This window comes from Melopsittacus undulatus, chromosome 3 (assembly GCF_012275295.1).
Source record: "Melopsittacus undulatus isolate bMelUnd1 chromosome 3, bMelUnd1.mat.Z, whole genome shotgun sequence".
Classification (NCBI taxonomy): domain Eukaryota; kingdom Metazoa; phylum Chordata; class Aves; order Psittaciformes; family Psittaculidae; genus Melopsittacus; species Melopsittacus undulatus.
In genome coordinates, this window is record NC_047529.1 from 1,161,958 (window position 1) to 1,187,425 (window position 25,468).

Here is a 25,468-nt window from a genome sequence, read left to right on the forward strand (position 1 = left end):
GGGGACGCTGCGGGACCCCCGGGGCACCCCCGTGCATCCGGACACCCGCACGGCCCCACCGCGCACCCCACACCCCCCATCGCGCCCCACGGGGCCGGTTCTGGGGGGCACCGGCAGCTCCGGACGGGCCCGGACCCCCCCTCCAGCCCCTGACCCCCACCTGCAGCCCGGATCCCCCCCCACAGGTACCCCCTTGCCCGGCCCAGCCCCTGCACCCGTTCCCTGCCCAGCATCCGAGCCCTGCAGCCCCAATCCCAGCTCCCGCATCCCTAAATCCAACTCGACAACAGCCCCATTCCCAGTCACTGCACCCCCTTCTCCACCCCTGCACCCCTTCCCCAGGCATCCCAATCCCCTGCACCCCCCACCTCCAACCCGACGCCCCCATTCCAGCCCCTGCACCCCCATTTCCATCCCCTACACCCGTTCCCATCCCGGCTCCCCGCGGCAGAGGCAGCGGCCGCCGCACGGGGCCGAGCGCAGGGTCCCGGCTCCATCTGCTGGGCACGGAGCGGGGCCGGATGCTGCAGATGGGAAGGGCTGAACGGCCCCAGCGAGGGGCAAGGGCAGTGGGGCAGGGCAGTGAGGCAGGGGCAATGGGGCAGGACCGGGTCACACCGATGGCTCCATGCCCCCCTCACAGCCTCCTCTTTCCCATCGCTGCAAGAGCACCATGGTTTCCACCGCAGCACGGTGGGACAGGGCAGCTCGTCTGTGCCCACCGGGTGCTCCTGACCCCAGCACCCTCCAGCCCCACTGCGGAGGGTTCGGGGGCTGCCCCTTCGCTGTGAGCCTTGGGGAGCTCGGGTACCAGAGCCTCCCACTGCAGACAAAGAGCTACAGCATTTACTGCCCTCATCTCCTTATCAGGGACTGTAGGGACAGGACAAGGGTGATGGGTTCAGACTGGAACAGGGGAGACTGAGCTGAGCTCTGAGGCAGAAGCTGTTCCCTGGGAGGGTGCTGAGGCGCTGGCACAGGGTGCCCAGAGAAGCTGTGTCTGCCCCATCCCTGGCAGTGCTCAAGGCCAGGTTGGACACAGGGGCTTGGAGCAGCTGCTCCAGTGGAAGGGGTCCCTGCCCATGGGATGGATGAGCTTTAAGGTCCGTTCAACCCAACCCATTCCATGGTTCTATGATTCCAATTGCAATCCCCCATCCCCGACTCCTCCATGAAAACCATGCAGGAGATGCTCTATAAAACAGACTCCTGTTTATTCACACACACCCTGTGCCCTCTCCCTGCATCCCATCCTCACCCGCTCCCATCAGAGCATCACCTCCGAGTCCTCCCCACAGCCCTGGCTGCTGCCGGCAGGCAGGGTGCTGCCCTGTGCCCATGCAGAGCCCGTCCCCCCGGGCAGCAATGGGACATAGGCCTCCTCCCCGGGGCCAGCGAGTGGCTCCTCCAGCACGTACCTGCTCCCCCATGGCTCCTGGTGCTGCTGGTGCACATCCACAGCCACCAGTGCCGGCTCCATGCTGGGGGAGCTGGGCTCCGATGCATCCCCAGGCTCCAGGTCAGAGTCCGCTTGTGGGAAGCCCGAGTCCTGTGTGGAATCGGGGCTGTCCTCGGGCAGGTGGGTGTTGATGTACAGGACGTCCCCAGAGCTCCGTGGGGCTGGAAGGTTTTCCAGCAGCTTCTCCAGGTGGAGCTTCAGCTGCAGGAATGTGGGGCGGGCAGCGGGGTCGGCTCTCCAGCATGCAGACATGAGGGCATAGCTGGGAATGGGGAGAGGAGGGAGGTTATCCAGGGGATGCTGCAGGTATAGGGGATGTATGGGGCTCATTCCTGGCTTCAATCTGAATGGGGCAAGCGCTGAGCTGCTCTGCATTAAAGGACTTGGGGTGTTGGGTGATGGAAGCTCCCCATGACCCAGCTTCAGTGAGTGCTTGAGCCCAGAACCCCCCATGTGCTGGGTGCACCCCCAGAGCATGAGCAGCAGCTCAGGGAGGGGATCCTGCCCCTCTGCTGTGCTCTGGGGAGAGCTGAGAGCAGCTCCAGTGCCTAAAGGGGCTGCAGGAAAGCTGGAGAGGGGCTTGGGACAAGGGATGTAGGGACAGGCCAAGGGGAATGGCTTGAACCTGCCAGAACAGGGGAGACTGAGCTGAGCTCTGAGGCAGAAGCTGTTCCCTGGGAGGGTGCTGAGGCGCTGGCACAGGGTGCCCAGAGCAGCTGTGGCTGCCCCATCCCAAGCTGGATGCTGGGGCACACTGGGAGCTCCCAGTGCTGGCACAAGGTTCCTCCGTGGCTTCCTTTAGGGACAGCCATTGGAGAGAGGCCTTTTAGGACCGTTGTGCAACTCCCCACACCTTCCCCAGCTGACCCATGTGTATTTACAGCTCACAGCCAGGGGGGGGATGAGACATTTCCAGCTGTAAGGCACTGATGGACAACACTTGGGACAAACCCCTTAGTGAGCTGCTCCGGATGCCTGTTGGGACCCTGCCACACTTTCCCCTTTCCTGGTTCAGAGCCTTCAGGCACTGATGGGCATCACTAACTAGAGGTGCATGTGTGGGTCAGGGGAGAGCCAAGATGCTCTCAAGAGCCTGTGGTGCTCCCATCCCGCAGCACCAGTGCAGTGATGCTCCCATGGCAAACACATCCCTTTCTGCCCCGTGTTTGTTGGGGTTTCTGTGCACCGATTGCCTGGAGTTAAGATGCTTTTTCCTGCTCTGCTCTGGGATCTGCCTTTGGGACATCATAAATCGGGGGTTTCATGCAAATATTAAGGGGTTTGAAGGCTTTGTTGCTGTGATACTTTAGGGTTCCAAGGTGACCCACACCATTACAGTCACCTGTCCTCCAGGAGCTCACCTCTGTGTGCTCTTGTGAGCATCCTGCTGTGCACCCCACAAGGAAGAAAAGGACAAATCCTTCCCATTTGCTTTTAAATCCAGGCTTCAGTACCAGTTATTCTGAGGGCTTTGGGATGAATGGAGGGGGTGAGGTGGAATGTGACTCCCTCCCCAGTGCAAACCCATCTTACTGCACTTCAGGTTTGCAGCATGGGGATGCTGACATGGTTCTCTTTGCTCTGTGATGCAGTTTGTGAGCTCTTACCCCCACTCAATGCCACAAACCCACAGCACAGTTGTTGTGTGCCTAAGACAAGGACATCAACATCCAAGAGCCACCAATGGTACCCACAGCAACCACCTCCGCTGAGGACCAATGATGCTCGTGTCACCCGCAGGGGTGTGCTACAGGCAGAGGGGGTCCCAGACTCACAGCTCATCCAAGCAGTCCTCGGGCTTCTTGAGGCGCTGCCCACGCACAAGGTACTCATAGATCTCATGGTTCTGTACCCCTGGGTAGGGTGTCTTGCCCCGCGTCGCTATCTCCCACATGGTGACACCGAATGCCCACTGCAGGGACAGAGGGAGAACAGTGAGGACACTTCCAGCAGGAATGAATGGATCCTTTCATGGGGAAAGGTCAGTGCTGGGGCCGGAGCACAATGCTGGGGGTTGTCACTCCAGCCCTGCCCTCCCCAGCATGGGCACGGACAGGCAATGGCACCCACTCAGGAACCTGTTCCAGGAGGCAGGGAAAGGTCAGTGTGTGCTGCTACCAACAGCTTCCTACCCCTCGGCTTTGTGCCTACAACCTACAGCAACAACAGTAAGTGTCCTGCACATGGGGCACAACAGCCCCTGCAGTGATCCAGGCGTGGGGAAGAGTGGCTGGAAGCTGCCCATGGAGCTGGGGGTGCTGAGTGATGGAGCTGAGCGTGAGCAGCTCGTGCCCAGGCAGCCCCAGCATCCTGGCCTGGATCAGCACCAGTGCGGCAGCAGGGCCAGGGCAGGGATTGTGCCCCTGTGCTGGGCACTGGGGAGGCTGCACCTGAATCCTGTGCTCAGTTCTGGGGCCTCACTGCAAGAGAGACCTTGAGGGGCTGGATGGGGCCAGAGAAGGGAATGGAGCTGGTGCAGGGACTGGAGCACAAGAGATGGGGAAGGGCTGAGGGACCTGGGGGTTCAGATGGAGAAGAGAAGGCTCAGGGGGGACCTGATGTCTCCCTCCAAGTGCCTGCAGGAGGATGGAGCCAGGAGGGGCTGGGCTCTGCTCCCAAGGAACAAGGGATGGGACAAGAGGAACCGGCCTCAAGCTGCACCAGGGCAGGTTTAGATGGAGCTGAGGAACAATTGCTGCCCCACAGGGTGCTCAGGCATTGGAACAGGCTGCCCAGGGCAGGGCTGCAGGCACCGGCCCTGCAAGGGTTCACAGCCCGTGGAGACGAGGCCTCAGTGCCATGGGTTAGGGGTGGCCTTGGCAGGGCTGGGAATGGTTGGACTGGGGGAGCTTGAAGGGATTTTCCAGCCTGGTTGCTGCTGTGTCTCTATAAGGTGCAGGGTGTGTGGACACCCCCAGGCAGGGCTCAGCCCCATCTGCTGCCCATCCCCATGGCCCTACCACATCACTCTTGGTGGTGTAGACACGGTCAGCCAGGGACTCGATGGCGATCCACTTCACTGGCATCTTGGCTATCCGGCCCTGGCGGTAGTAGTCACCACTGTAGATCTTCTTGGACAAGCCAAAGTCTGCCACACACACTGTCATGTCATCCCGCAGCCTGTGAGTGCAAACAGGGATGACAGGAGAGGCAAGTTGGATGTGCCAGGTCCCAAAGCCTGAGCTCCTTTCCCACATCTCTCAAGCCTAAGGGATGCTCTCCTGCCTGTGCACCCACAGGGCTCCCGCTGGTGTTCACCTACCCAGCCCATAGCAGAGGGGAACACACTCACATGCAGTTCCGAGCTGCCAAATCCCTGTGCAGAAAGTGCCGACTGCTCAGGTACTCCATGCCCAGGGCAATGTCCACCATGAACTTCACCAGTGTCTGCAGGGGCACAAACTGGGAAGGGAAGATGCTGCATTAGCAAGAACACAGTCAGCAGCTCAAGGGAAACGGTGCTTCCCCTGCATCTGCACTGGTGAGACCACATCTGCACTGGTGAGACCACATCTGGCACTGGTGAGACCACATCTGCACTGGTGAGACCACATCTGGCACTGGTGAGACCACATCTGCACTGGTGAGACCACATCTGCACTGGTGAGACCACATGTGGATGCTGTGCCCCATCAGCAGGGGAAGGACACATTGGAGCAAGCCCATCAATGCAGGAGATGGTGTACAAGGAGCTGCCTTGCTCAGCCTGGAGAAGGGGAGAATCCCATGGGATTCTGTGGAGCTGGATCCCATCCCTTCCACCTGACACAGCAGGAAGCAGGGCTACAGCCAAGTCCTCTTCCAAGGCAGATTGGTCCCACTTTGCCCCCCACAGACACAGGGCCCTCTGCTCCCTGTGCTCCTTACCTGGGGAGCCATCTCCAGCCTGGAGCGCAGCAGGAAGCTGTGCAGGTCACCATACTTCATGAAGGGCAGGATCACCATGGGCCTGGGCACCTGCTGGGAGCTCAGCTCGATGCACACACCTGTAATACACAGACAGGTTGTGTGGGTCCATGGGAAAGGCACCGCACATCCCGGTCCAGCTCTTCATCCCAGATCCCAGATGGAAGGGCCATACCCAGGAGCTTGATGACATTGGGATGGTCGAAGTCCTTCATGCACGCTGCTTCACTGAGGAACTCTTCTATCTCCCTTTGGGAGAAGTTATCCACTGGGAAGCAGAGAAGAAGAAGGAGGTTTAACACCCCAAGAGGTTTAACACCTGAAATCATTGCTGCCATCTCCCTGCTCCATGGGTCAGTGGAAGGGACCACAGGGATGTCTCATCCTCGGCTGTCCCATGGCAGAGGTCACCATCCCCACAGAACAGTGCCAGGATGCAGAGAGCACCTGAGATGGGCATCAGAACACCAGCACCCACTGGGGCAGACAGCATCACATCCTGCAAGGCCAAGGTGGTGACTTACACTTCATGGTCTTCACAGCCACCTTCAGTGGGGTGCCCTCAGGCTGGCTCAGACGCCCCTCCATCACTGACCCGAACTCCCCTGCACATGGGAAGGAAGACAGCACTTTAACCAGGGCTCAGAGCACAGTTTCAGGACACCACTGTGTCCCAAAGAGCTGAAATGCTCCACGATGGAGACCTCATCCCCAAAGGGTGCATGGGACACTTGTGTCCCATCAGCGACAGAAGGATGTGAACCCATCTTGAGCCACCCTCTCCCCACATCCCCCAGGCCTGCAGCCCATGCAGGTCCCTATGGCAGCCCCTGCCCCATATATCCAGCCCCAGCACTCACCCTCTCCCAGCACCTTCCCCAGGCTGAGGGTGCTTCTGTCCAGGACCACATCCTGCAGCTTGTGCTGGAGCTCACTGCTGACACCCAGGCTGCCCACTGTGGGACAGGGGATGGGAGCCCAGCTCAGCTCCAGCTGCTGGTGCTGGGCTGTGCCCACAGAGGGGCAGGGGAGCCCAGTTCAGCTCCAGCTGCTGGTGCTGGGCTGTGCCCACAGAGGGGATGGGAGCCCAGTTCAGCTCCAGCTGCTGGTGCTGGGCTGTGCCTGCAGAGGGGCAGGGGACACACTCACATGTCAGCTCGATGGCCCGGCGGCAGTAGGACTTCTTGGCTGTGTAGCTCACCACCAGCATGGAGTCATTCCTGCTGAAGGCATTCCTGGTGGGGCAGAAATGGATCCCAATGGGCCATGTGTGCAGCTGCAGCTCTGCGGTAGGTGTGGGCAACCACAGCACTGGGGGGGTACTGGTGTCACTGGAGGTGTGTATCTGTACACTCATGGAATGGTTTGGGTTGGAAGGGACCTTAAAGCTCCTCCAGCTCCAACCCCTGCCACGGGCAGGGACCCCTTCCACTGGAGCAGCTGCTCCAAGCCCCTGTGTCCAACCTGGCCTTGAGCACTGCCAGGGATGGGGCAGCCACAGCTTCTCTGGGCACCCTGTGCCAGCGCCTCAGCACCCTCCCAGGGAACAGCTTCTGCCTCAGAGCTCAGCTCAGTCTCCCCTGTTCTGGCAGGTTCAAGCCATTCCCCTTGGCCTGTCCCTACATCCCTTGTCCCAAGCCCCTCTCCAGCTTTCCTGCAGCCCCTTTAGGCACTGGAGCTGCAGCCTCTCACCAACCAGCACCTCTGAGGCCTGAGCTGTTCCCATCTCTTTCATTTCCCTCTTCCTGGACCAGTGCCATTGCTCACAGTGCCCCAGGAAAACAGGCACTTGATAAACAAGGCTGATCTATGGAGGAGTGAGTCACTTGGGGGGTTTGGGGAGGAAATGGGACACTCATTTCCTCCTCAGAGAGCAGCCTGTACCAGTAGGAACAGGTGCCCACATCTGCAGCCTCCTAAAGTGACCTCTTGCTCAGTGCACAGCTCCAGCCTGTCAGTGCCCTCTGTTAGCATCTGCAACCCATCCGATGGCAAAACCTATGGGGAGCTTCACACCATGGCCCCATAAGAGTGGTGATGGGGACGCTGCTGGGAGATGCTGTGGTGTGGGGCTGAGCAGACACCCAGCTCCAGGGATGAAACCACAGTGGAAGCTGAAGAGCTCCCACAGAGGCAGCATCATAAGAGCAACAAATGCTACACCAAGTAGGAAGGGGATTGTTAGATACTACCGGTTTCCAAACTGGGATGGGGGATGCCATGGGATGGGTGATGCCATGGGATAGGTGATGCCATGGGATGGGGGATGCCATGGGATGGGGGATGCCATGGGATGGGGTGATGCCATGGGATGGGTGATGCCATGGGATGGGGTGATGCCATGGGATGGGGGATGCCATGGGATGGGGGATGCCATGGGATGGGTGATGCCATGGGATGGGGGATGCCATGGGATGGGTGATGCCATGGGATGGGTGATGCCATGGGAGATGCGCACAGGTGGGATTCCAGCCCCTTACTGAAGTGATGCTCTTCCAAAGGAGTTAACCCTATCACAGTTCCACTTTGGCAGCAGACACCCAAGTGATGGCCCTTACAACCCACGCTGCCAGCACAACAGCTGCTTACCAACCCCAGTGCCAACAGCATCAGCACCAGAGACAGGCCCCTTGTCCCTGAGCCTCCTTGTGCCCTGTGTCTCCATCCTGCCCAGCTCCTGAAGCTGCCTTCCCTTTGGCTTACCCGTATTTTGTCTCCACACATCTCTTCTGGATGACCACGGACAGGCAGAGGATGATCCCAACAGCGACTGTCCCGCAGATAAAGCCCAGGGCTATGATGAAGGAGTCGGCATTCCCGGAGGCTGGAGTCGAAGAGGGGGCTGTGGTTATTAATCCTAAGGAAACATCCCATTGATGGAGCTGGGTCAGCTGCAGCACACAGGGACTGGGGAGGGTTTCCCAGGGGTGACAGTAGAGCCCAACAGGTTACATGGGAGAGGAGGGCACAGGGACCAAGGCTGGATGTGGAGAGCAAGTCTCTCCTGGCTCCCAGAGCATCCTGAAGGTGCCAGGTCCTTGCTGGGTGACATGGGAAGCATCTGAAGGAGGATGGAGACCAACTGCCTTGGCCAGGCAAGGAAGCACATCCTGCATCATTCCCCATCACCATTCCCTGCTCCCACACACACAGACCGGGATGGGGTCTCCTCACCGCTGCCAGGGATGAAGACCTCCACGGGGCTGCTGAAGGGTCCCACTCCTCCTCTGGTGACAGCAGCCACCCGCACGGAGCAGGTGGTGTTGGTGGCCACCACGGGCAGGACCATCCTGCTGCTGTTGGGCTGGGCTTCAATGGAGCCGTTCTGCTGCAGAGAGAAGGGAAGAGCCTGAGATGGGAGAGGCAGAGGGAAGGAGACATGGAGATGAATGGGATGTACTCCCCATCCAGCTGCTTCAGTGCCATGAGCCCAGAGGAAATGCACCACAAGCTATTCCTGGACAAGAATAGCTCTGCCTGAGCCGGATAGGATCTGAAAGGGGCTGAGCAGCACTTCCCGTCCCTTGTGCCACTGCTGCTCTTGGCTTGGCAGCAGCAGCAGGACCACAAAGGAGGCAGGAAAGTGGCCTTACAAGGAAGGGGAAAGCACTTCAAGCACTGCTGGTAACAGAGAGCTTGGGGAAGAGAAGCTGCATGGAGACCTCAGAGCAGCTTCCAGTGTCTGAAGGGGCTACAGGGATGCTGGGGAGGGACTGTTCATTAGGGACTGTAGTGACAGGACAAGGGGTGATGGGTTCAGACTGAAACAGGGGAAGTTCAGGTTGGATATAAGGAAGAAATTCTTTAGTGTGAGGGTGCTGAGGCACTGGAATGGGTTGCCCAGGGAGGTTGTGAATGCTCCATCCCTGGCAGTGTTCAGGACCAGGTTGGATGAAGCCTTGGGTGCCATGGTTTAGTGTGAGGTGTCCCTGCCCATGGCAGGGGTTGGAACTGGATGATCTTGCAGGTCCCATCCAACACAAAGCAACCATTCTCTCTATGCCTTCAGCTCCAGCATCCCTGGTTCCACTGACCAAGAGCTCGACCACAGCAAGTTCACCTTAGGGCAGGTATTTCCTGACCATGTTTAGTGTCAAGCTAACAGCATCCCCAGTGATACGGGTGCTCTTCCTTGCCGGTACCAGGCAGGATGCAGCCTGCCCCATGGCACAGACCCTTTGCCTTGCTAAAACACAAGTGAGGCTTCCCTGCAAGCTCCCTGCTGTTTCCTGGCCCTCTTCAACCAACAAAGCACTGATGCTGCTGCTCTGCACAGGCCTCCAGCTGCAAACAGCTGCACAGCAGTGTCCAAACCATCTGTCAGCTGCTGTGGCCAGCACAGCACAGCTCCTTACCCAGGCTGAGCACAAGGAGCAGCCAAGGGGGATCAGTGGGCAAGGAGGAGGGGATCAGAGATGCTCAGAGGCGTAAACCTGCTCCTGGTCAGACAAAAGCCACAGAGATGGATGTGATGCTCCAGGCATGTGTGTGCACCATGGGGCAGGGAGCTGAGCTGGTACCTGCTGCAGCCTCCCCTCTCACTCCTGCTCTTCTGCTTCATGTTCACAGCATCCTTAAGTGGAAACCTCAAATCCTGTGCTCAGTTCTGGGGCCCTCACTGCAAGAGAGACCTTGAGGGGATGGATGGGGCCAGAGAAGGGAATGGAGCTGGAGCAGGACCTGGAGCACAAGAGAGATGGGGAAGGGCTGAGGGAGCTGGGGGGTTCAGATGGAGAAGAGAAGGCTCAGGGGGGACCTGATGGCTCCCTCCAAGTGCCTGCAGGAGGATGGAGCCAGGAGGGGCTGGGCTCTGCTCCCAAGGAACAAGGGATGGGACAAGAGGAACCGGCCTCAAGCTGCACCAGGGCAGGTTTAGATGGAGCTGAGGAACAATTCCTGCCCCACAGGGTGCTCAGGCATTGGAACAGGCTGCCCAGGGCAGGGCTGCAGGCACCGGCCCTGCAAGGGTTCACAGCCCGTGGAGACGAGGCCTCAGTGCCATGGGTTAGGGGTGGCCTTGGCAGGGCTGGGAATGGTTGGACTGGGGGAGCTTGAAGGGATTTTCCAGCCTGGTTGATTCCATGAGCTCCCTTCCCTCCCAGCAGCCTGAAGCTGGAGCAGGATCCATTCCCATCCCAGACAGCTCTGTTGTGTCATCTGAGGACAGAGCCCAGCTGCTGTCACACACTGTGGAGAGCAGAGAGCCCTTCCTGCAGGACACACTGCCAGACCCCATGTTTGCTATGAGCCTTGTGTGGGTGAGGAATTCCTTCACGTCCCAGCTCCTCAGCCTTGGCTCCAGCAGGAAGTGTTGGTTTCAGGGGAAAACAACCCAACTTGGAAGCTTTTGGAACAGTTCTGGAGCTGGTGTGCACCGGGGATGCCTGCAGATGGCCCTGCTGACACAGAGATGCACAACCCCTGTCCCTATGGTGCTGGGCTCTTAAACCTGCTCTCTGGGGCCGTGTTTAACCCATCCAGACCTCAAGTCAGAGACTGTGTTCCTGAAGGATCAGAGCTCCCGACAGCAAAGCTGTGCTGCTGTCCATCGGCACAGCAGAGCCTATGGGTGGGAGCACATGGGGCTGTGCATAGGCTCCAGCTCTCACAGTCCCATAGCTCGGACCCATGGCTCAGCTGCCTACAAGCCCTGGAGCTGCCAAAGCCAGGCAGGAACAGCCACAGCAGCTTCCTTCTGCCTGCACAGAATGGTTTGGGTTGGAAAGGACCTTAAGCTCATCCAGTTCCAACCCCCCTGCCATGGGCAGGGACACCTCACACTAAACCATGGCACCCAAAGCTCTGTCCATCCTGACCAATGCTGCCTCCCACCTGCAGTCACCCCAGCAGAGGGGTCTGGAGCCTCTGAATGCCAACCTTGATGGGAACATTCCTTGAGCAGGAACTCCAGCCCATAAGCATCCAACTGGTGAATGCCCCATCCCTGGCAGTGCTCAAGGCCAGGTTGGACACAGGGGCTTGGAGCAGCTGCTCCAGTGGAAGGGGTCCCTGCCCATGGCAGGGGTTGGAGCTGGAGGAGCTTTAAGGTCCCTCCCAACCCAAACCAGTCCATGACTCTGTGATTCCATGACTGGGGCAGTGTATAAATCCCAACAACAACAACAACAACACAGTCACTCTCCCAGGGCTCAAAGGGCAAGTCCCTTTTTATGCTCCAGAGAAGACAAATATGTCAGCAGTTTTTATCCATGCTGGTCACAAGACCCAGCCCTGCTCCCTGCCTGCATCCACTCTGGATGTATATGTGCTCTTTTCAGAGGCCGAAAAGGAGAACAGAAAATGCAGCATCCTACAAAACCCAGGGCTGAGTCATCTGTTCCACCCCCAGTTCAGGCCATCGCTGTGCTCTCAGCATGGGACAAAGGAACACCAGCACCAGGGCTACAGCTGGATACATCTGCAGTGATCCACAGGCTCCCAAGCACTGGCACAGCTCTGTGCTCATCTCAGCTACTTTTGCCCAGTGGATAAGCCAGGACTGCCCAAGAGCTCAAGCCAACCTTGACCTAGCAAATTCCTAAAGGATACATCCCAAATCCCAGGTAAAGCAAGCAAGGATGTGCCAAAGGGATTCACCATCTCCCAGAGAGCTCCCCAGACCCAAAATGTTCCTTGAGCTTTGAAACTCTGTGCTATGGGTTTGCAGATGAGTTAATGCATGGAATAGTAACTGTGGAGAGGCACAGGGTGCCCAGAGAAGCTGTGGCTGCCCCATCCCTGGCAGTGCTCAAGGCCAGGTTGGACACAGGGGCTTGGAGCAGCTGCTCCAGTGGAAGGGGTTGGAGCTGGAGGAGCTTTAAGGTCCCTTCAACCCAAACCATTCCATGGTTCTATTAATCCCACCAGAACAAGGAACAACCCCAACCCCAGGGAACAAACTCTCCCAAACACCTTGTAATTGCCTCCATTGCTGAAAGTGCCAAGAGATGCTGGCAAACCTCAAACACCACTCCAAGAGCTGTACCTCAGATTGACAACACCAGGAAGAGCATCTCACTTCTAGGTTAGAGAATAAACCTCTTGTCTCCTTCATGCAGAGCTGCTTGTTCACAATGTCAGTCACTTAGGGCATTACCAGGGGGACAGAAACATGCAGGAGAGAAGCCACTTGGATTCAAGAAGCCCAGATGGAAGCACAACAAAGCAGACAAGAACACATGGAAGCACCAGGACCAAACTGGACATCCCAGCTTGATGCTTGCTGGGCTTAATTCCCCTTTCCAGGGTGACTTACCAGCCCCTTGGAGCTCTGCCACCGGTACCAGATGTGATAGCCCTGCAGCTCCCCATGGATCCTCTGCAGGGATGGCTTCACCCACCGGATCTCCAGGGAGGAGCTGGATGCATTGAATGACACGGTGACGTTCAGTGGTGGGGTGGTTGGAGCTGCAGGAACCAAAGGGAAGCAAGGGAGCTGGTGGATGGTGGTGGATGGAAAGGGAGCTGTAGCTCAACCATAAAGCACAGGGTTCTCCTACAGCCTCAACCATCCTCCTTGCAACCCCTCCTCAACCTCCACTACTCATTTCCTACCTCCCTCGGTGGTGCTGCCGGTTATCCATGGGCTGAACGCCGACCAACCGACCTCATTCCTGCAGGAAACACTGATGTTGTAGTCTGCCATGGGCTCCAGCTGCTGGATGTGACACACATGGGGAGGCACGGAGGTGGTGAGCAGCATGAGTGAGGCATTGCTGCGTGGAACAGCTTCCTCCACCTTGATTGGAAAAGCAGGACACAAACAGGGGTTAGTCAGCAACAACCTGCAGGGTGAGGGCAGGAATCCCACAGCTGTAAACAGGATCCTGCTTCCCCTCCAGACACCAGCAGGGCCTTGCTCCTGGATGCTGCCTTGTATCTGTAGCTGATGGCCCATTTACAGGGCCTAAGTGAGGGCTCCAACACACATGGTGCAGAAAGAGCCACAGCAGGGACATGGCAGAGATGTGAAGTCCCATCACTGCGAAGGGAAGAGGGAGGTTTGGCTGTTTCCTGTGGCATGGAGCAGATAATCACCATGGAGAGTCCCAAACAGACACCAGAAGACCCTATTTGTGCCACACAGCATCAGACCATGGCCCTTATCACATCAGATGGTGCAGGGCTCATCACTGACCTCGCAGACTCCAGCATGGGTGAAGTCAATGTACTCACACCAAGTCATGCTCCTCACACAAAGGGAAACTGCTCTCAGAGCTGCCCACACAGCCCTTGCAGCCCTCAGAAAGCCCCTCATTCCATGAGAAGGGGGAAGAGCAAGGATGAAGACACCAGCATGAGATGGTTAACTGGGAAGGCAACCCCCAGGATGTGTTTCAGCATGAGCCACGAGCAGAAGGTTGTACAGTCCTGGTCAGAGCCTCAATGCATGGTTTTGGGGTGGCAGGAGAGCTGTTCTGCTTAAGCAACATGAGTATCCCCCTCCAGGATGCTCTCAGCATCAACAGCAGCAGTCTTTGCCAGCCAGAAGGACAGAGAATGGCCTTCAGGCTCCTAAGGCTGAGAGTCTTCAGCCATCACTCAATGCTCTGAATGAGCAGATCAATGTGCAGGCTGCTCCTGAAAGCACCTCAGGACTGGCTGTTCTTATCCTTGAGCCCAGCTCAGCTTTCCTCACCCCTCAACTGCTCTTCTGAAGCTGAAAACATCAAATCTGTGTGGTTTTAAACTCAGGCTTTATGCAAACTTCACCAGAGCAGCCCTAAGGAGAAGGACCTGGGGTGTTGGTTGATGAGAAATGAACATGAGCTGGCTTCAGGGGGCACTTGAGCCCTGAACCCCATCATGTGCGGGGCTGCACTAAAAGCAGCATGATCAGCAGGGCGAAGGAGGTGATCCTGCCCCTCTGCTCTGCTCTGGTCAGACCTCACCTGGAGCATTGTGTGCAGTTCTGGTGTCCTCAACATGAGGACATGGAGCTGTTGGAACAAGTCCAGAGGAGGCCACGAGGATGCTCAGGGGCTGCAGCACCTCCTGTATGGAGCCAGGCTGAGAACATTGGGGCTGTTCAGGCTGGAGAAGAGAAGCTGCGTGGAGACCTCAGAGCAGCTTCCAGTGTCTGAAGGGGCTACAGGGATGCTGGGGAGGGACTGTTCATTAGGGACTGTAGTGATAGGACAAGGGGTGATGGGTTCAGAGTGAAACAGGGGAAGTTCAGGTTGGAGCTAAGGCAGAAGCTGTTCCCTGTGAGGGTGCTGAGGCGCTGGCACAGGGTGCCCAGAGAAGCTGTGGCTGCCCCATCCCTGGCAGTGCTCAAGGCCAGGTTGGACACAGGGGCTTGGAGCAGCTGCTCCAGTGGAAGGGGTCCCTGCCCGTGGCAGGGGTTGGAGCTGGAGGAGCTTTAAGGTCCCTTCACCCCAAACCCTTCCATGAAGTGCACGTGTGGCACCACCTTTCAAGCCCAGGAACGAGTCACTGGGCTATGGGCCATGCTGCCCAAGCGAGGGGATTATCAAAGGGCACAGCAGCAAAAAGGCTTAGTCACAGCTGTGTTTTTGCCAGAACTCCTGTCCTGTTTTCCATTTGGAAAGGCCATTTCCTAACGCAGACCGTGAATGTTAAGTCATAGGAAATTCCTTGGCTCTCCACCCGCTTCCCAAGCTCCAGCTGGAAGGCAGCAGCGGACGTGGGGCTAATATTAGCTCTGGTACCTTTCCTCTCTGTAACTCCTTTCACTTTTACCTGTCTTCAAACACAGCCTCTCTCCAGCCACTGTCTCAGCTGGAGTGTGCATTGGTCAGTATAGAACACACATCCCCATGGGAGGAAGCAGTGGGCTTGGACTGTGACACCAGCAATGTCCAACAGAGCAGGTGGGAACTGCTTGCAGGGCAGGTGGCATCCCTGACTTGTCCATAGGACAGGCTCAGCTCATCCCAGTGCTTGCAAGCAGTGGAGAGCCAAGAGAGACTCCATCTCCAGAGCCCAGCTAGAAGGTTGCTGGCTTGGGAATGGTTTGAGCAGGAGGTAAAAGCAGGTGCCTGCAGCAATTCAAGGCTTACAAAGACTCCTCCAGAGCTACTTGGTGTGGTTCTGGGCATCTCTCCATGAAGAGCCATGACAACCTGTCTGTCTTGCCCAGGGGGACAGACTCTCATGGCTCACTCCTGCACAGTTCACAGGTAGGAGCCAGGATGGGCTCTTCCAAGCAGGCAGCTCGCCTGTTCCCATCACCTTCTGTTTCACCCCACTGAACCACCCTGCTCCTGGGACATAAACCCACTTCATGCTCCCTGCATCAGTCTCTTTATGAGACCCCTTCCACCAGCCACCTCCCTCACAGCAGGCAGGGCAAAGCTACCCCCTGTGAGCAGACACCATCAAGCTGGTGCCCAGCAGCTCCTTCCAACCCTCCTGTCCATCCCAGTGTTGCTCCAGCTGCCCAGGTCCCAATGCCTGGGCACTACTTGCACTCCCCAACATCATGGCATCAATCCCCATCCTCCTGGACCACATGGAGCAGTGGCAGCTTCCCCTCCAAAGCACCTGGCAAAGCCCAGCTCAGTCTGTCTGAACCAAAAGCTGGTCAGATCTGTGTGGTTCATGCCAAGCACTGATTTACACCTACCACAAGGTGTGTGTGTAAGGGGGATGCAGGGTAAAGGAGGGTTCTGGATGCTCACCTTGACTCTGCAGCTGTTGAAGGGAGAGAAGGCATCAAAGCCTGGCACCCAGGATATCACGATACCATGGCCTGTTCTGTTGAGGATATCCACGCGGACGGGTGCGGATGGTATTCCTGTAGGGAATCATGGAATCATGGAATCAGCCAGGCTGGAAAAGCCCTTCAAGCTCCCCCAGTCCAACCATTCCCAGCCCTGCCAAGGCCACCCCTAACCCATGGCACTGAGGCCTCGTCTCCACGGGCTGTGAACCCTTGCAGGGCCGGTGCCTGCAGCCCTGCCCTGGGCAGCCTGTTCCAATGCCTGAGCACCCTGTGGGGCAGGAATTGTTCCTCAGCTCCATCTAAACCTGCCCTGGTGCAGCTTGAGGCCGGTTCCTCTTGTCCCATCCCTTGTTCCTTGGGAGCAGAGCCCAGCCCCTCCTGGCTCCATCCTCCTGCAGGCACTTGGAGGGAGCCATCAGGTCCCCCCTGAGCCTTCTCTTCTCCATCTGAACCCCCTGTTCCCTCAGCCAAGAAGAGCCAAGAGCAGCCAGCTGCAGGTTAGGGCACAACCATGGCACATCTGGCTTCCCCCTGGCACCTCCTGGAGCTCAGACCAACTGTGTGTGAGCTCCAAGCCCTCACTACAGCCACAGCAGCTCCCTCCAACAGTGTGCTGCAGATGCTTAACACCACTGGGCAGGGAAGCAGAGAACTCTGACTCTTTCGCCTATGTTCGATCTTTATGAGCTGAACCAGCACTCTGGGTTGCTTAGAAGCAATGACATATTTTGGGGAACACCTTCCTCACATCCCTGGAGTGGCCTCCATCAGGAATGTCAGGAATTTCCATCATTTCCTATGGAAAACTGTGAGCACGCCCTGGTTGTGAAGGAAGGAAAAGAGTGATACAGCCCTTCCAAAACCAGCTCTGGTGCTGACAGCTCTGCTTTCAAACGTGCTCTTTGATGCTTCCTCCCACAGCAGTGATACTGGGATGAGGGAACCACACTGGGTGACCATGCTATTATGTGCATCCCACTTGATGTTAAATAGAGGTTTAGAGTGGGGGAGGAAATAAGTATGGGAGTCATACAAGCATCTCCATGAGCTTGTGTAGAATGGGTGCTTGGGAGTGGGGAGAGCAGAGCAGCTCCTGCTTGGACACATGGGCTCTGGTAAGCAAGCATCACGTCTCTTACCTTTGACATTGACCAGCCCTGGGCTGGATGCGGTCAGTCCTTTCCGGTTGTGAGCCTCACAGCTGAACAGTGTTGCTTCAGTGAGACCTGCAGAGGGAACACATGGACCTGTTTACTGACCCTGACTAAAGTAACAACCATAGAACCATGGAATGGTTTGGGTTCCACTGGAGCAGCTGCTCCAAGCCCCTGTGTCCAACCTGGCCTTGAGCACTGCCAGGGATGGGGCAGCCACAGCTTCTCTGGGCACCCTGTGCCAGCGCCTCAGCACCCTCACAGGGAACAGCTTCTGCCTCAGAGCTCAGCTCAGTCTCCCCTGTTCTGGCAGGTTCAAGCCATTCCCCTTGGCCTGTCCCTACATCCCTTGTCCCAAGCCCCTCTCCAGCTTTCCTGCAGCCCCTTCAGGCACTGGAGCTGCTCTCAGGGCTCCCCAGAGCACAGCAGAGGGGCAGGATCCCCCCCATGCCCTACTCACACTCTGGGGGTGCACCCAGCACATGGGTGCTGCTCACCCCAATTCATCACTGTCCCCTGCAGCTTCCTCCCCTGCACTGCTGCTGTATCTTTACCCAGCAACACAAAGGATCTTTCATGTCCCACTGATCTCTTCCCCCTGTGGCACTTGTGCAGTGCCTGGGGGTGACCCAGGACCAGCTCAGCACCATCCCCACTGCAGTCCCATCGTGGTGGGACTGGATGCTCCTGTGGCCCCATTGCACAACTCCTGAGTAAGCACTTGCTCTGTGTGTGCAAAAAGGGAAAGGCAGAAAGCAGAAGGTCCCAACAGCACATCCTGCATCAGATGACTCTGTGCTCTTCCAAGATTGCTCAAATCCAGCTGATAATGGTGCTTTGGGGGGCACTGACAACACCCAATGGGGCAGAGCTGCCTGTTTCCCCTGGGGGGTGGCATGGCTATGGCAGGTTACCCTGGGCAGCAGCAGTGCTCAGCATTGCTGTCTCATGCACAGCAGTTTGTTAGAGGTGCAGGGCTCCCCCTTGGGCACACTGGGGGTGCAGTTATCCATTGGGCACAGCGATGGTGTTTGCTCACAGCAGTGGCTCTCACTGACAGAGCTCCTGGGCAGGAGGGCACTCTGCAAACAACCCAGCTTAGGCTGTGCCAGCGGATGCAGGAGCATCCAAGAGGAATGAGTCACTCCTTCCGGCTTTCACTGCCTTGTAAAGCCTGTCTCTGGCAGGCAGGATGAACCCGTTGCAGTCTGGTTGCCAATGAGCCAACGGCCTCCTCATGAGTGCATCCAGAAACCTCTGCAGTGAATCCGGGATAGGGGTTTGCCACAGGAAGGACTTTCCTCCCCGTGCTCCACCAGGCTGCATGGACACACTGCAGGGGCAGCCCAATGTCTTCCAGAGGCATTAAGAGGGGAGCACCAGTAAAGCAGCTCATAAGAGCAGCAGTGTCTATATTGCAATGGTCAGAGGCTGAAGGAAAACCTGCTTTTCTCTTAGGAAGGAGCAGTGTGAGTGTAGCCACCTGGTAGCCACCTGATAGCCACCTGTAGCCACCTGGTAGCCACCAAAGGGGGTCAGATGGGTGTTCCTGCCCCCAGCTCATCCTACACAGTGGTCCCAGTGCACTGGACAAGCAGCACAGGCAGTACTGGGCAGAGCTGTGCTCCCAGCACTGAGGACAGAGCAGCCAGACTGGGACTCACTGCTGCAAACTGGTCCTTCTGTGGTAGCTCTTTTGCAGAGCTGGAGCCCGTGTCCCACTGTACACAACGTGGCAGCCACACTTCATGCCAAGTTATCCATGCTGAGCCTTCCAGCCAAACCCCAGCACCAAACTGGAGCAGGCTGCAAGGGGACAGCCCATGGGAACACAGCCCCTGCCAACCGGAGTGTGAGGCCAAGGGGATGGGCTGTGGGATGCACAAGGTCCCACTCTGTCCTTCCCTGTAGCCACACAGGTGTCCCAGCTGGCCACAGCTCACCTGGCACCACGAGGACTGATGGGGAGATATGGGGCTTCTCATTGACTCGGATGTTGTTGCGAAACCAGTAGATCTCCACAGGCTCCGGTGGCCCCACAGCCTGGCACGTCAGGTTGAAGGGGCTGTTCCTGGTGACGTTCAGCTTCTCAGGCTGACGAATGAAGTGGGGCAGCCCTGTACAGGCAGAGGGAAGGAACACATTGAGAGTCTGGCAACAATGCTCCAGCAACAACCCCTTCCCAACCAGGATTCCTGTTCCTGGAGCACAGCTCCCAGGTGATGGTCCTGTTGCTAAGCCAGGGTGTGATGCTGGAGCTCACCTTCCAGCTGCACCAAGATGGGATCCGACACCACCTCCATGCCAGAGATGTTGAGCTTGCAGACGTAGGAGCCGTTATCCGAGCGCTGAGCGGCATTGATGCTGCCGGAGAGAGCAGAGAGCAGGGCTCTGGTGAGAGCCTGGTCCCACACACAGCAACCCGACAACCATAAGGGGGTCAAGCAGTGACAACCACCCCACAGCACACACCAAGCAGGAGCTGGGCTTGCAAAACCAGGCTTTGAGGGCTAGGGAGAGCCTAACCTCAGCCCTAAGCCCCTGCTCGTTGTCTCACCCAGTGCTCCCAGCATCCCTGCTCCCCATCTGCACAGGAAGGATGGCACTGGTTACCTGAAGGTGGAGGTCATGGCCACCTCCTCCTCATCAGAGATCTCAAAGTGGCTGGTGGCAATGCGGTCCAGTGCCTGCAGCTCCCTCCCATCCTTCCATAGGGAGATGCTTGGAGCATCCGGCCGGAGCAGCAGGTGAGGAACTCTGATGGAGCAGTTAAAGGTGATGTCCTTGTGCTCGTTGATCACTATGTGCTTCACTGTGGGGTTAAACCTGATGTGTGCCACGGAGCTGGCTGAAGGCTGATGGAGCTGCTCCGGGCTCCAGTGGGCAGCGGTGGTCAGGCTTTGCTTGGGGTGATGGAGCTCTGCTGACAGCAGTGGCTTCAGACCTGTGCTTTGGTCAGCATCATCTGCAAGAGGAGAGCTTGGGTTTGTTAGCACCAGGTAGTGAGTGACCCCTCCAGCATCCTGCAGAGCCACAGCACTTCCAGGCAATGGGATGCTCCAGAAGTTCCCAATCCCTGTGTCCTTTAAGAGGTCCAGGGGGGAACACAGAGCAGGAGCTGTCCCAAGGCTGTGTCCAAGCAGCACCTCCAAAAACCCCCTTTTTAACCCAAACAGGAGCAGCCCAGAGACCAGGAAGTGCTGAGCCCTTGTGGCCAGGGAGAGGCAGGAGCTGCATCACACTGGAATACAGCAGGATCCCTGCAGGAGGAATTCGGGACTTGGCTCCAGTGAAACCCCTTGTGGGGCCTCATCCCAAGCACGTTCAGCTGGAGCAGAGCAGGGATTGCTGATCTGAGGCTCTTTGCTGCTGGTGCTGCTGCCTCCCCAGCACAGGGTGAGCATGGAGATGCTCTCATAGGCACCACAGGCTCAGTGCCTCCAAGGAGCTGCTTTCCTAGGGCAAACAGTGGGAAATGGTTAAGGAAAGCCTCAGACAGTGTGCAGGGGCTGGTGCTCTTCAGTGCTGCTCTCCAGGGGTCTCTTCCCAAACATCTTTCCCAATGGAATGCTATTTACCAGCCTTGAAGGCTTCATGCCCTACTTACACATGATGGAGTGTACCCAGCCTGATAACAGTGTTTTCTCCCTCTCTCCCACAAACAAACCCAAGAGCAGCCAGATATAGAACAATTCCCCCCATATAAACCAATTCCCCCCAGCAAAGCTGTGTCCGTTTGAAGAGACCCAGTGACTGTATCACGAGTAGTTTTTCCTATGGGATTTGGGAGCTTCCCAAAGCTCTCCCGGGCACACAGAGTGGGAAACCTCCCTTGCTGCCCTGGGCAAGCACAGGCTTGGTGCCAGGCAGGAACTGCAGCTCAGTTCAGTGCCTCTTCCAAACCCACCCCAGTTATTCCAGTGCACAAAGCACAACCTTCCTCTTTAAGCCGGGCTCAGCACAGTCTGTTTTGAGGCAGGTCTCGCTCCAACATCAAACACCGAGTTTCTAAAGCTACGTCACTACTATTGTGAGTAATGGGGCAGGAGCCTGCGTGCGCTGCCCAGAGCCAACAAACACGAGCTCGTTTTGAGGCTGGATGTGTTCCTTTGCTCAATTGCTGCCTATTTTTAACCCTCCCGAAGCGCTGCTTCCAGCCAGGAATGCGGGACGGGCTTCAGAGCAGTGCTGGGAGGGAGGCTCAAGGCTCCCCCTGGCTCCAACACAATGGGTTTCCCTCTCGGATCCTAAGCCTTTCCAACCTGCTTCCTAAGCTTCCCATCCCAACACAAACAACAGGCATGTGACGGCTGCAAACCCAAGCTGCTGTTGGGATACCGGCTCCCAAACAGCCCCACAAAGCATGGCCATAGGCAAACAAGTGAGCGACCCCAAATCCCCTCCCCTTCCTTCACCATTCACACTCCTGCCCCGCACAACCTGAGCTCAAACTGTTGTGTCCGTGCTCCTTTGGAGGCTTCGGATGGAGCAGTTCCCCCTGCATGGAGCCCTGGATGGGAGGACACGGATGTGTGCTGGCTGTCCCTGCCCTTGGCACACACTCTGCCCGCTCCAGGATGATCCCAGCTTCCCAACATAGCTTCAAGCTTAAAGGCAAAGAGAACCTCAGCCTCCTCTTCCCCCTGATGGAGTGGGAAGGGGGTGTTTGCTAGCTGGGAATGAAATACTTTCCTCTGTGACTCATGTGGTGACGGGAATTCTTCACAACCAACGCTGATTTGGGTACCCCTTCCATCCCCAGCTGCTTGGGATGTGCTGTCTCCATGGCATTGTCACAGGGATTTGCCCCATATCACAGGACATCCTTTGCCTGTGTCCAGAGCCATTACTTAGGCTGGCTCCCAAAGCCCATGCTGGAGCACAGAGCTGAAGCCACACAGGAGCAGCTCCCCTCACCTACCACAGCTTGGCCCGAGGCAAGAGCTGGAATGGGAACAAACCCACTTGCAAGCCCAGTGCTGCTCCCTCCGAACACCTGGAACCACAGGGAAACCAAAGCACTGGCAATGCCAGAGCTCCCTGTACATCCTGGCTGCTCCCATGTGCCTGTCTCCATTGGCAGCAGCCTGGAAAAGGGGGTTCCAACCAGCAGTGTGCCTGTTAGAGGTGAGATACATCCATAGGGATGAACAACACAGAGCAGGGAGCTGCACGTACCAGGACTGGAACAACAAGTCCTGCAGTGGCAGTAAGGAAGGTGTCAGAGAACACCCAGGTCTGCCAAGCAGCTCCTCCATCCCCAGACCTGGGTTTGCCATTACTGGAAGTAATTCACCTGCTGGCAACAGGTTCCCATTGAGTGTGTCCGCAGGGAGCGGGCAGGAGGAATGAGGAGCCCCTGCCTGCACCTGCCTGCCCATTGCCTGGAGCTGGGAGAAGTGGGTTCCCCCAGGGCTGACCTCCAAAGAGACTCCAGGGGTTCCAACACCTTTGTGTAAACCTGTCCAGTAAATGCACAGTGAGGTCCCATCACTGCCTGAAGCAAATGTTCATGTTCACAGAACCCCAGCCTGGTTTGGGTTGAAGGGACCTTAAAGCTCCTCCAGCTCCAACCCCTGCCACGGGCAGGGACCCCTTCCACTGGAGCAGCTGCTCCAAGCCCCTGTGTCCAACCTGGCCTTGAGCACTGCCAGGGATGGGGCAGCCACAGCTTCTCTGGGCACCCTGTGCCAGCGCCTCAGCACCCTCACAGGGAACAGCTTCTGCCTCAGAGCTCAGCTCAGTCTCCCCTGTTCTGGCAGGTTCAAGCCATTCCCCTTGGCCTGTCCCTACATCCCTTGTCCCAAGCCCCTCTCCAGCTTTCCTGCAGCCCCTTTAGGCACTGGAGCTGCTCTCAGGTTTCCCCTTCTCTTGTCCAGGCTGCCCCAGCCCAGCTCTCTCAGCCTGGCTCCAGAGCAGAGCTGCTCCAGCCCTCGCAGCAGCTCCATGGCCTCCTTCGGACTCACTCAAGCAGGTCCTGCCTTCCTGTTAAACCCAGGTTTAAGCAGGTCCTTCCCTGTTAAACCCTGTTAAACACACACCGACTCCAACACCCCCCCAGCACCCCTCAGTGTGGGCTACAGGTCCCCAGCTCCCAGACACCAGTCACCCCTAATGACAGCGCACTTCAAACCCAAACCCCCCTTTACCCCTTTACCCCTTCTTGTTTGTTTTACCCTGTACGAAGCACGTGGATCGGGCAGCGCTCAGCGCATCCCTGCGCCACAACCCGCGGTGCTCCCCGGTACCGGGGCACAGCCGGAGCCGCTGGTGCGGAGCTGGGGCCGGAGCCGCTGGTGCGGAGCAGCTGTCCCAGCAGGCACAGGATGGGGCCCTGGGAACAGCCCCACCGCTGCCGGCTCCAGCCCGGAGCTCTCCCGGTGCCCCGGTCCGACAGCCCCGGCACCCCCAGCCCCATAGCCCCGGCACCCCCAGCCCCACAGCCCCAGCACCCCCAACCCAGGGCACCCCCAGCCCAGGACATCCTCCCCCGGTCCCGCACTCACCGGCCCCGCTCCGGACCGGGCTCGGGGCCGTCAGCAGCGCCCAGAGCAGCGCCCAGCGCCCGGCGCCCATCGCCCGCAGCCGCGATCCGCTCCGCTCGGCTCCGCTCCGCCCCGGTCCGCCCCGGTCCGCCCCGCGGGAGGGGACACCGGGAACCGGGGCAGGATGGGACCGGCTGCATCAGACTGAGCCGTGCTCGGGGCTGGATCCTGCACATGGGGCACAACAGCCCCTGCAATGATACAGGCATAGGGAAGAGTGGCTGGAAGCTGCCCATGGAGCTGGGGGTGCTGAGGGATGGAGCTGAGCGTGAGCAGCTCGTGCCCAGGCAGCCCCAGCATCCTGGCCTGGATCAGCACCAGTGCGGCAGCAGGGCCAGGGCAGGGATTGTGCCCCTGTGCTGGGCACTGGGGAGGCTGCACCTGAATCCTGTGCTCAGCTCTGGGGCCTCACTGCAAGAGAGACCTTGAGGGGCTGGATGGGGCCAGAGAAGGGAATGGAGCTGGAGCAGGGCCTGGAGCACAAGAGATGGGGAAGGGCTGAGGGAGCTGGGGGGTTCAGATGGAGAAGAGAAGGCTCAGGGGGGACCTGATGGCTCCCTCCAAGTGCCTGCAGGAGGATGGAGCCAGGAGGGGCTGGGCTCTGCTCCCAAGGAACAAGGGATGGGACAAGAGGAACCGGCCTCAGGCTGCACCAGGGCAGGTTTAGATGGAGCTGAGGAACAATTCCTGCCCCACAGGGTGCTCAGGCATTGGAACAGGCTGCCCAGGGCAGGGCTGCAGGCACCGGCCCTGCAAGGGTTCACAGCCTGTGGAGACGAGGCCTCAGTGCCATGGGTTAGGGGTGGCCTTGGCAGGGCTGGGAATGGTTGGACTGGGGGAGCTTAAAGGGCTTTTCCAGCCTGGTGGATTCTGTGATTCTTTGGTTCTTTCTGGTTTGTCTGGGCCAGAACAGCAGGACAAAAAAGAAATAGGCCAGAGAAGAGATCCAGAGCAGCCCAAGGAGAAGGACTTGGAGGTGTTGGTCAATGAGAAACTGAACATGAGCAGCTTCAGTGTGTGCTCACAGCCCAGAAAGCAACTGTATCCTGGGCTGCATCAACAGGAGCGTGACCAGCAGGTCAAAGGAGGTGATCCTGCCCCTCTGCTCTGGTCAGACCTCACCTGGAGCATTGTGTGCAGTTCTGGTGTCCTCAGCATCAGAAGGACATGGAACTGTTGGAACAAGTCCAGAGGAGGCCACAAGGATGCTCAGGGGCTGCAGCACCTCCTGTATGGAGCCAGGCTGAGAACATTGGGGCTGTTCAGCCTGGAGAAGAGAAGCTGCATGGAGACCTCAGAGCAGCTTCCAGTGTCTGAAGGGGCTACAGGGATCCTGGGGAGGGACTGTTCATTAGGGACTGTAGTGACAGGACAAGGGGTGATGGGTTCAGACTGAAATGGGAGGTTTAGATTGGATATAAGGAAGAAATTCTTTCCTGTGAGGGTGCTGAGGCACTGGAATGGGTTGCCCAGGGAGGTTGTGAATGCTCCATCCCTGGCAGTGTTCAAGGCCAGGTTGGACAGAGCCTTGGGTGCCATGGTTTAGTGTGAGGTGTCCCTGCCCATGGCAGGGGGTTGGAACTGGATGAGCTTAAGGTCCTTTCCAACCCTGACTATTCTGTGATTCTATGACAAGATGGGACATGGACATAGCCAAGCCACCCTGAGAAAAGGAGGAAGACCCAAGTGAAACCAATGAGTGTGTGTGAAAGCAACA

At 57.9% G+C, this 25,468-nt stretch overlaps 1 protein-coding gene across 3 annotated transcripts; it reads right to left on the reverse strand.

The window, feature by feature from the left end:
• Positions 1–1,195: 1,195 nt before the first annotated feature.
• MERTK (MER proto-oncogene, tyrosine kinase) lies at positions 1,196–23,793 on the reverse strand. 3 transcript variants are annotated; one of them, XM_034061260.1, is made up of 19 exons: positions 23,713–23,793; positions 19,820–20,171; positions 19,470–19,570; positions 19,150–19,323; positions 17,192–17,278; positions 16,009–16,124; positions 12,920–13,103; positions 12,621–12,772; positions 8,540–8,690; positions 8,069–8,222; positions 6,515–6,600; positions 6,226–6,321; positions 5,890–5,970; positions 5,541–5,633; positions 5,327–5,445; positions 4,752–4,861; positions 4,420–4,579; positions 3,235–3,371; positions 1,196–1,721 (listed from the first exon to the last, which is right to left on the reverse strand). In XM_034061260.1, exons 1-19 carry the CDS (start codon positions 23,780–23,782, stop codon positions 1,268–1,270), a joined length of 2,877 nt encoding a protein of 958 aa, XP_033917151.1. In that variant the 5' UTR covers positions 23,783–23,793; the 3' UTR covers positions 1,196–1,267. The 3 variants fall into 3 exon arrangements, with proteins under 3 accessions (XP_033917151.1, XP_033917152.1, XP_033917150.1); XM_034061261.1 differs by having other exon boundaries at positions 8,069–8,189; positions 8,540–8,693; XM_034061259.1 differs by having other exon boundaries at positions 8,540–8,693.
• Between the last annotated feature and the right edge of the window lie 1,675 nt (positions 23,794–25,468).